Genomic DNA, 11,605 nt, shown 5'->3' on the forward strand with positions numbered 1-11,605 from the left:
TGCCCCAAAGTGAGGAAGTGGGTTTGGCCCCCCGAAGGTCCCGAACTTGAATATAGAATCTAGATTTATAAAATTATTTTATTTACAGAAAATTTTTCACACTAAACTATCATTTATTTTACTATTATCCCGCTATGAAGATGGTATTATTCATAAACATGAGGTTTTATTTAAATAAATGTTTTAAGAGGGATGAAAAGTGACACATTTTTAAAGTGATATTAACAGTATAGCATGTAACATTACTTTTTATCTTTTATATTTTTTTAAGTGACAAGATAATGTCAATATAAGAAGTGGATAATTCAAATTAGGGAAAAAAAGACTCCAAAAAACATCCAAAATAAGAGTTTTACTCGAGTCGGGAGTGGAGGAAGGTGGAAATAGTCTTTCAAAGTGACACGTAGTGGGTGTTCGGTGGTGGCTTGAGTTTGGTTTAAACATAAACTCTAAAATTATTGTTAAAACAAAAGAAAATATTTGGCACGATAAAATAAAACAACATTAACGAGCAAAAACAATGATGGTAGTAGTAAAAAAAGATGACAATGTCAGTTAGAAATGATGACACGTAAAGTCACATAGATAGGTGCATGTGCCTCATACACTAATGGGGAATGAGCATTTTTTAGTAGGTTTTAATAAATTGCGATAAGAGAGGTATGATAATAGTTGTCATGTAGGTTAGAATTGAGTAGATAATGAAACATCTTATAGAACTTAATTGAGAATAGTGAAAACCACAAAATATGGAAGAAAGGAGGAGGGTGAAAATGAAGGGGGAAAGGGTAGTAGGGATAGAGAGGGGGAAGAATGGGGAGACTCTCCTTGGTTGGTGGAGATAGCGAGATCCTTGTATTTGATCATTTGTACTTGAAGAATTATACTACGTACCCTTTAACTATTACTTTTCTTATGTGTATTTCAAAATTTAGAAACATGTAATGTACATGGTAAAGGATAAATAAGTTTCAAGATGCACTCTCAAACAAGATTTATTCTATTAAAATGAATAGAAAGAGATCACATCAGACGATCTTCAAGGCCAAATATTATTGGAAGGTACACGTTGAAACCTATTAGTAATTTAAAATGTTCATTTCAAATTTCAGTATAGGGTGTAGTAGTACATTGCATAAGAAATTATACTTCAGTGGCAAAACACAGTCATCCCTGAAAGTGATTGCTATAGTGATCGAATGGGTGTTTTCTTAAAAATTGTAATCGTTATTTGGTGTTTTTAACTCAAAACAACGAACAATGCAACAATTAAAATATTTAATTGTACGCCTCACTTGTTTTCTCAATTCTTCTCAATATATCTCATCTAATCATTACAACTTTCTTAAATTCTCACACATAATAAAATAAACAATTCAATTTTTTTAAATTCTAAAATAAAAATAATATTAAAAAAATATATTTTAACAATATTTTATTTAACTTTTAATTTTAATTTCAATCCATCTCATCTCATATGCAAAAACAAATATGCAAAAACAAATGAGGCTATTTTCTCTTTTTCGAGCACAAAGATGACAGAAGAGCCAATACAATCATTGTTATACAAATATACCAAAGAAGATGAGCAGCAGCTGCCCCGACCCCATTCCCTCCAGACACCAAAAATTAATTTTTACCACCATATATAAATTCTGCTACTAAAAACATAAAGCATACATGGTAAAGATTTATCCTGAACCCTACTGATATGAAATTATGAATGAACCCACATAATCTCAGCATTCCTATCATCAAACAAGACTCTTACGCTCGAATATAGTTCTGGGATATGAGTAATTACAATGTTTCCAGGCATGCCCTTCTTTGATCTCACTAGGCTATTCTGTTCAAAGGGATTCTATCATTCTGCCGAGTAACCATTTCCAAAGCTGAAATTGTTTGCGGCATTGTCATACCCCCAGAAACAATTATCTCTGTAGCATTGCCCAAAAATGTAAGAAAAAACAGATAAACGTCTATACTGTAAGATTAACAGCAAAAATTTCAATATCCATGCATTGCCTCATGTCACTATTTACATTATTTATAGTTAAGGAAGGCACTCCATTGAGCTGCTTCCACTCATTTCAATACATCTAATCTCTTGCATGAAAAAAAAAATTATAACATCCGAGGGAGACGTTACACAGTTAGCATACCTTTTTTCTTAATTGATAGGCAAGTTAGCATAATTATATAGACATGCTGAAATTGGTGGTTTCAGCAAAAGATAGAAGCATATGCTACTAATAACGAAGAATAAAATAAAAAATAAGACCCACAACCATAAAAGTGGGGAAAGAAAAATCTTGCCAAATATAATAAACATGACCTTAATTCCAGAATATTGATTTTTGTTTTTTGTATTTTGAGTTTTGTTTACAAAGTGAGTAGTAGACCCAAAGGCATGGTGGCGTTATTGGGTAAGAGTCAAACTAGCAACCTACGTTTTTTGAGGTACAGTTCCCAGCCAAATGTGCTACCAGATTGTATTAAGAAATTTCCTTCAGGAATAAAGAAGAGAAGGACCAAGATATGTTGTCACAATACAGTGTAAGAATATCAAAGTAGAGATAGCTATGGTAAAACAGAAGACGCACCTATGCCTTCTCGGATAGAAAGATTTGGTCTAATGATCTCTTTGGAGTTTACTAGCAATATATCACCAATGTAGAGATGGTTTGTTGGGACAAAAACACTACATAACTCTTCGTCTTCATTATCTCCCTGCGATAAAAGACCAACCAACAAAAGAAGATATGCGTAATTTGAAAGACAACAAACAGCAAGAAAACATGATTGATGTAAATATTCACACAATCCAGCAGAAACCATTAGAAGTTTTAGGGTCCGATTGGACAATTGGAATATCTAAGAATTCTGGAAATAGTAATAAAATGGTTTGAATTAAAATGTTTTATTGGGTTTTGAAAAATGAGAGAAAAAATTGAATAAAAATATTATAAAGTTAAAAAATTGTTTGAATATTATTTTTTAATATTATTTTTATTTTAAAGTTTATACAAGTTGTATTGATTTTTGTGTTTTCTTTTAAAGTTTGTAAAAATTGTATTCGTTTTTGTGTTTGGATAATGATTAGATAATGATTAAATAAAAAAGTTGAAGATTTGAAATTGAAAAGTGTTTCGTGTTTAAGTAATGTTTGGGAATGAAGTTATGAAAAATTTTGAGAATTTTGTGTCTCATCTGTGTCCAAAAGCCCCTTAGATCAGACTATTTCCATTAGGAAATAGAAATTTTCATATCAGAATGGCAGGTCATGTGACTTTTTTACTTTTACTTTATCCTTGTCTAGTCAAATGAACACCACAGAAAAGCTTACCAAATCATAAAATGAAAAAAACAATAATTTCTATGAATGTGACTCAAGCATTAAGGTTCAACATTCTCAAGCAATTTTTTTTTCTTGGGACCAGTTCTACAAGATAAAAGGGGATACAAGGAGTACCTGAAGGGTGACACTTGATGTGATGAAACCAAAGGCATATTCACCAACACGGGGGTGACGAATAATTGCTACCTCTTTAAAAGCTGTGGTATTTTGGTCTGCAGAGAACGTAATGGCATCATGAAAGTATAAAGCATACTAATAGAGTTGCTGTGATCTAGCTAACAAAATCATTCAAAATCAAAATCAATGGCCAAAATAATAGCTTCTGTATTTGTAACGACCCGGCAAAAATAATTCTAAGGTCAAGATATTCATAATTTTTATTGGGCCATATTGAAGAAGCCCACGAGTGATAAATTATTGAAGTTGATTAAGAGTTTTAATTAGACTTAATAACTAGATTAAATCTCATTTATTATTTATTAAACGAGTTAGACTCCTTTTAGAATTTAAAAATCAGTCATTAGAAATTTATTTTAATTTAAAATCATCACTGATTAAAGTCCTCTATGCAGTCTCAGTCACTATCAATCCTATATTGAATGAACTATTAGATCATGTTTTTCAATTCAACTCCCTTCCTAAATGATCATGACCGAGTCTAACTTGAACTCGAACTCGTCGGCATCCCATTCCAGCAGGGATACAACTCTACAAGTCATCTTCACGTTAAAACTCTTTAACCGAATTCAACTCAAATTGGTCGTCACCCTCTCCCAAATCTCTCTATTAATATCTCCCTTCCACGTCTTATTTGGAAAAAAAGCATAAACCTCCCAGTCTAGCACTGTGATCAATTTTGTGTTAGAAATTTTAGGAAGCAACATTATAAAGTAAGTAACTTGATCATAAATTAAGATTAGCATACGTTAGCTAGTTATATATATTATTATTAAAATCAATTCTTTCGAAATCAGTGTTTACGTACCACACATGTCATGATATTTGCAAGCATGTCATTCATCATGTTTCATTCAGCATATTATAGTTATGTATGTATTATGCATCTTATGCATTTCACGTTGCATAAAACACGTAAGTTTTCATAAGATCAAGTGTAAGATAAGCTCATAATAGTTAATCAGATGACCATTTAGATGCATGATACCAATACAGTTTAGGGGTGGGCATGCAAGCCACAGGCTCAAATGTGGTCCACCGTAGTACGCCAGAGTACTGCACAGTCGGCTTCCTTTGTTGCACAAGGGAAGTTAGTGCACAACTTTGCACATAGGGTTAAGTGTATTGGCCAACCAGATAAGTCAAATCAGTCAGTTAATTCAAATAAATCAGTCATGCATAGTATAAGCAACAGTATGATTAGTCATGATTTTAAGTTCTTAGCATGAAATATTTTATAAAAAATCTTATGTTAAGTATGTTTACATTATGATAGGTTTCTTACTGAGTCATTAACTCATTTTTTTTTTTTTTTTTATGTTTTTAAACCACCCAAAGTCAGAATATTTATGAAGGTAGAGCTGCAGGACGGGACTTAGTCCACAGAGGCGTGACAGTGGCCTAGATCATGTACAAAGATTTTAAGTTATAATTTTTATGGCACAGATTTTAAGAAATTTTAAATAAATGCTTCCGCGTACTCTCATTTATGATTTCAATATTTTAATACAAAACGAGTCTATTTATTGTAAGGAACCTTTGTACTCGGCACTTCCTTTAAAATAAAAGAAAATATTTTCAAGTCAAGGTTCAGTAGTAGCACTCCGGCTTACCCGAGAATTTCTAAAAGTAACTTTACTATTAACTGTGGGGAGCGGGGTGTTACAGTACTACCATTCAAACACCAAGCTTAAGTTAACACGTGCATAATGCATATGCATCACCAGCTTGACTGGTAAGAAGAAAGCAATGTCATGCGTATATGTGACCAATCCGCATGATATTAGCAAACAATTCTGTGCAACAGGTAAAGATTCAATAGTATCATCAAAGATGTTTTAAGAAACATATCTTTCAAGATTTGAAATTTTAGTTTGGTTAGTAAAACTAACAGAAATCCTTAGATTCATATGCAGACTGCCATATCTAAATGATGAATAAATTCCAAAATTATTTGTGAATCTAATGATTACATAGTGGGCATACCTAAGCAAGTTATTCACCATGACTGCAACGTAAATGCATACAAATAAAGTATTCTATGTTTTTTTTAGAAAGCTAAAAACAACAGATAAATACAATGGCCTGCCATGACATCCCTACCCAATGAAGCATGAGTGGTCCAGCCACTGTCACAGGCAGTGACGTCTAAGCATTTTAATCCCCTTAAAGCAAAAGCAAATATTACTCTTTTTTTTAAAAGAGAGAGAGAGAGAGAGAGAGAGAGAGTCAGTTTTACTAAAGTGCAAAGGGGAGTAACCCAGTACATAGGAGGTACACTAAAGAAACCCCCATTAGGAAGAGGGAGACGAACACAAATTCATAAATGCTACAAAGTTAGCAGAACAAAAAACTAGTACCTGGAGAAATTGCAGCACTAATTTGTTTGGAGGCCGAGTATAAATGTCGGATGAAAGGCATTCGCTTTATGAACCATTCTCCGAGTGAGAAAAGAGTGCTACCAATCCAGGATGAAACAAAAACACCAACAAATAATACAAAAAGTAAAGATGTGATAAACCCAAGCCCTGCATCAGAAACCAAGTGCCTTGAGACAATTTTTTTTTTCCATAAATACCTTGACCCATGATCAAAGATGTAGAATATAAAGGCAAGTTCGAGAATAAGTACCAAGAACAAAAGACAAAATACAAAAAAGACAAGCCCAGATAAAAATTGGGTGACGCAGAAGAATGTGATTATATGACGCAGCAAGTTTTACATATACAAGAAGTATGTAATGTCACACTAAATTTGTCATCATAAGAGTTAAAATCTTCTGAGACATGGTAAAGGCATCATAGGCCAGTCGAGCAACACTAACCAGCCAGATACAATGGGAATCAACATGATGCAGATCATCATCTGTTCTCTGATGCCCACACACACTGAGGTTCCCAAAAAACTTAGCACTCCAACCAAACCTCATCACGTTTTAGACTACTTCAATAATTCCCCCAACACCAGGGACGAAGCGCCGGGGGGGTGGCCCTCCCAAGTCTTGAAGAAAAAATTTCATTGGATGCTTTGGTTGCATGTCTTCCTTTCCAACTTTTGACAATTTTTTGTTTTTTTTTATAGGTACTTTTGACAATTTTGTTCATATAAGTTTATAAGATGGCCAGTGTCTCACCAAAAAGTAAGGAGTGTACATTGTCCCTAATTTTATCTTTTTCATCATTAAATTAGCTTTTGGTCTTCAGTGTTTTTTCTATTGTATTTAATTTGAAGAAAATTATAATTTGATATTATATTATTTCTTGCTTAAAACTTATAATTATCTTAATAAAATATATTTAATGAAAAAAGTCTAAGTTTGACTGGGTAGCTAGCTACACAATATGTAATTCATGTACTACTTAAAATCTTTTAATATAATTTACTATTATAAGTTATTTAGAAAACCCAAAGCTTAGTTTATCTTTCACATATATAATTATCCATTTTCTTATAATTCATATGTAACTCGTTTTCAAAGTTTAGCCGCTTTCTTTTAATTGCAACATATAACAAGCCTTCACGTAAAATTTTCGAAATTATTGGAAGAATGAAATTTCAAGATTTATTTTTTTCTTTCTTATTTTTATTCACTTTATTTATATATTGTATCACTTTGTTGATGGTTTTCCTAAAAAAATTCAATTGAACTATTTATTCTAATCTAGAAATATTTGGCCCCTCCAAACTTATAATACTGGCTTTGTCCCTGCCCAACACTGAACATTTAGTTCATAATCCACACGGGAAACTCATGAAAATCTAAGAATAAAATTACAAGGGGGAGAATAACTCAAAATTACTATGCAATAGATGAACCATTTTTAATAACTTGGTTTACAGTTGAGCTTCCTTATTCATGTCAAGGAGAATAACCCTAATTTAGCACGGTTTAAAATCACCAGTTATTTAAGTAAGGCCCAAATATATATGCTCCTCATACTTCATAACATTAAAAACTCAAAATAACTAATAGTGCATCAAAAATACTTACCGAATATGTCAATGCCAAGCTGGGCATATACTGGACTGAAGAAACCATCAACAAATTGAATAAACCACCATGTAACAAAAAATGTAACTGCAACCGGGAAAAGAACTACACTGCAATTTCACAATTCAACGTAACATCAGTCCTGTAGATAGAAATTCATTAGAGACAACCGCATCAAGAGGAATAGTTGAACTTATTACCATCCAGTCATAAACTTCTTCGAGACCCAACTCTGAAGAACAAAACAGCAAGCCTGAACAGGTGAACGGAACAAGAAATCACAAGTTAAAAGACAGGGCGAGAGAGGAAAAAAAATCTCAATGCTGTCCTCCTGTGCTTGCAACTCTGGGTCAAAGTCTCTAACTATTATCCGACCCTTCCTCACATTTATGGTACTAAATCTGTTCAGAGAGCACTAGATAAACTCCTTCGGAAAAAAATAATCAAAGGGATCCAGGATCCAGTAGATCCGCACAGTCGGCAGTCAAAGGGAGAGGTAGAAGAAAGGCGGACCTTGCGAGTGGAGGAGTTGTTGGGGGAGCTAGGGGGAGACTTGGTTGGATCCTCGCCACCATTTTCAGCTAGACTCAGAGGAATGGACGTGGATTCCTTTTCTTCGGCCATTTCTTCCACTTTTTCAGTTACAGAACGACTCTTTCCGACTTTGAGAGGGAGTTCTTGACCTTGTTTCGAGCGCGAGGTTTCTGCACCGTGTCCTCGCGCGAGTTTGAGAGAAAAGACTGACGTGGTTTGCGAGGTGATAAATTATAATAAAATAATTAATAATATAGACTTGGATATCAAGCAAATAATAATCAAGTAGTTGTGATATTTCTAAGAGAAAACCTGGGAGCGGTCCGGCTGCTCCCTTCATTAATCAGCCCCGCGCTACGTAAGTATTTTATAGTATTTAATATATATTTGCATACACTTGATCAAGTTCTATACAGCCTCCTCCTCCCTCCTTCGTCTTCCATGCCATTGCAACCCATATGAAATGTCAGCCCACACTCATCCTTGATGGCGCTCAACCCAGATGGTGGCAAGGACGGAACTCGACCTAGACAGTGACGGGGCTCGGTAATCTGCCAATATTGAGTTCTCAATGTGTGCCTGACCAGTAAAATTTTTCTGAACAAGAAGAACAGTCGACTCTCATGTGTTTGTGATTTATTGATATATTAAGTAACCCACTTTATCTTGCATGTAGATTCCTAAAATATTTTCTCATATAATGGACAAGTTGGGCTGTAAGTTTTTTTTATTTTTGACCGGGATTTTAAATGGTTATTTTATTGCCTAGAGAGAGTTGATTTTTCCAAGAATTTAAGTGTTATGAGAAGTTGATTTTTCTGATCTGCATATATACCTTATATATATATAAATATAAGGTATGACGTTCACGAACAGTTTGTCTAAAAACCCTACTTTGCAAATAGAGGAAGAGAAAATCTAAGGAGCTTGGAGACGAATACGAGTTCTAACTTTTGCGTGTAGTGATTCTGTGGGGGTGAGCTCTAATTAATCTATTTCTAATATGAAAAAGAGAGCCGAGTTGGAGAAATCGGGCTATTTTTCAGCCAATTGCAAACACCAATTATATTTTGACACATGAATTATTTTACATTAAGTCAAAAAAGTGCATCGCAGTGGATTATTCATCTCCATGACCACTAAGTCCGGCCCCTCACGTTCGTTGCTTTCTGAAGCACTTCTTCTCCTACCGCAGTCGCCCATCTCTATTGCCTATCATGGTAAATCCATGCGGTTGAGCAAGGAAAAATTAGAGGCCCAATTGAGCATGCGGCAAATCCATCTCCATCTCCAACTTCTTCCTAGAGAAGTTTCTTGCGCAAGGAAAAATTAGAAAATCTTGCCGCATGCTCTATTGCCATTGCAGTGCCTAGACTCTAAAATCTTGTCCTTTTTTATTTTTTATTTGAAACAGACCATAATTTAGCACATGCTTCTCTCTGGAAAAAAAAAATCATCGAAATCAAAAGTTGATTTTTCTCCTTGTTATAATCGAAGGTACAGTGAGCTTTGGAGACTTGCGAATCTGGGTCTCCCTCTAGATTTCTTACACAAACTTACAATTTTAAGGCATGACAACTTGCACTTGCAGTCCATATGGTAGGAATTTCTATCACTTTGTTGCTTTTGAGTTTTCTTACCACCTGGTGAGGGTTCATTTAGCTAGGGGCATATACCAAACTGCTTGGATCTTCTATCTTTTACCACGCAGAGACCCAAGTGGAGCTACCTTTTTTGCAAGGATGGTTAATGGGTCAAAGCCAAGCTAGTCCTATTTCAATGTTGCCTCTATTTGTCGTCAATGTGTTTGTTTTTCGTCTATCCTGCAGTGGGAGAGAAATCACGATTAGGGGCTGGGTTTGTTTTTCGTTTCTTCTACAATGGGACATATGATAGATAAAGTGTTAGGCCTACGTGGAGGTCACCCATTGGAGGGTTGTTGTTTGAAGTAAAACAGCCCGACCAGTTCTAAGATTTACTTGATGAAAAAATCTATTCATCATTCAAACTCCCATCATCATCCCATCATTTCATGATATGGCATTAAATGTTAAATTTACAAGTAAAATGTAATAAATAATTTTCAATCACCTAATACCATATCATAGGATGATGGAAGTTAGGATGATGAGTAGCATTACTCTTCTAATATTAATGGCCGTGGTAAATCATATTTTTGGGTCATAATTATGTCGTGTTAAGTCATAAACATTTAATTATATAGGTCAATTTGAACTAGGAGTATGCAGTAGCCCCGCTGCCACACCCTCATTTGCCCCGCCCCGCATCTGGCTTCCTAGCGGGGGCGAGGGCACCCTGCCACACATTTCTCCCCCTACACCTTTTATTTTTAATATAAATATATAAATATTTATTATTTTTACTATATATTCTTTTGGTCGGTAAATTATTTTTACTATATATAAATATAGTACTATGTATTAAGTATAATTTTAACTTAATATTTTATATAAGTTGCAGTGTAGTAAGGTGACCCTTTTATAGATTGCATTGACAATACAAATTTCACATTTAAGCAATGTGAGACTCTTGTATTACACTACAACTTACACAAGATATGTACTAGCAAATTTAAAAACTACATAGTTTTTACAAATTTAAATTTACGATTTGAGTCCCCAAATGTGTTTTTGATCATTTTTAGACCCATGAATAATTTATGGGCCTAGTGAAATATAGTCCATTATTGAAGTGAAATATAGTCACCTCTCCACATACCCCGCACCGTATGGTGTGGGTAGCATCCCTAATTCGAACTCAACTCGTTAAGTTAAACATGTCAAACTTCCAAATTCTAACCCAACTCAATTAGATAACGATATGACGTGTCACTTATTTTGATCCGTTTAATAATTAATTAGAAATATGTTAACAAGACACAATTCATTTAAACCCGTTTCATTTAAATGGATTGAACTAAAACGCATAACTCATTTGACCTAATTAACATAATTTTACATAAAAGTTAAAATCTATATCTATTAATAACCTAATATCTTAAAAAATATATATATCAATATTTTTCAAATTTTAACATATAATAAAACTAATATTACAACCATACAATAACAAATATGAGCATAGGTATAAAATTACAATCCCAACAATCAAAACAATAAAATTATAAACATATTGAGAAATACCAATATTACAACTTAACAATAATAAAATTTTAATTTTAAAATAAATTCTAAACTGGTCAAAACGGGTTGATTTCATTTTAAGTAGGTTGACCCGTTATTGACACGTTTATAAGTTATGTCTTAACGGGTCAACCCGTTGACCCGTTAACATCAAACTCAAACTCACTAATTTCGTGTTGGGTTCACGGGTTGTATGACATATTGTCACTCCTAAATATTAATTTGTGTAATAATTCTAAATATTCAATCCTACAATTAGTATTAGAACATTAAAAATAGTTTGAAATTTTATTAATATCTAAATAATTAGTAAACAATATCACATTAATGAAGATATAACGGTAGTGAAAGTGTTTCGTTTCATCTTATCTTATCATTACA

General features: G+C 33.6%; 1 protein-coding gene across 1 annotated transcript; it reads right to left on the bottom strand.

Moving 5' to 3' along the window:
* Nucleotides 1-1,536: 1,536 nt before the first annotated feature.
* Nucleotides 1,537-8,282, bottom strand: LOC108994261 (protein LIKE COV 2-like). Its single transcript, XM_018969393.2, has 7 exons — nucleotides 8,040-8,282; nucleotides 7,727-7,779; nucleotides 7,527-7,636; nucleotides 5,896-6,063; nucleotides 3,473-3,570; nucleotides 2,604-2,730; nucleotides 1,537-1,937 (listed from the first exon to the last, which is right to left on the bottom strand). The coding sequence occupies exons 1-7, from the start codon at nucleotides 8,148-8,150 to the stop codon at nucleotides 1,837-1,839; spliced, it is 768 nt and encodes a 255-aa protein (XP_018824938.1). The 5' UTR covers nucleotides 8,151-8,282; the 3' UTR covers nucleotides 1,537-1,836.
* Nucleotides 8,283-11,605: the final 3,323 nt, after the last annotated feature.

This window comes from Juglans regia, chromosome 1, assembly GCF_001411555.2.
Source record: "Juglans regia cultivar Chandler chromosome 1, Walnut 2.0, whole genome shotgun sequence".
Lineage (NCBI taxonomy): Eukaryota > Viridiplantae > Streptophyta > Magnoliopsida > Fagales > Juglandaceae > Juglans > Juglans regia.

Coding starts and splice junctions, on each gene's coding strand:
- LOC108994261 (XM_018969393.2), bottom strand. CDS start 8,150: ATGGCCGAAGAAAAGGAATCCACGTCCATTCCTCTGAGTCTAGCTGAA. Junction 6,064..7,526: donor GCTTGGCATTGACATATTCG/GTAAGTATTTTT, acceptor TTTCTGATGCAG/GGCTTGGGTTTATCACATCT. Junction 1,938..2,603: donor TTCTATCCGAGAAGGCATAG/GTGCGTCTTCTG, acceptor GCAATGCTACAG/AGATAATTGTTTCTGGGGGT.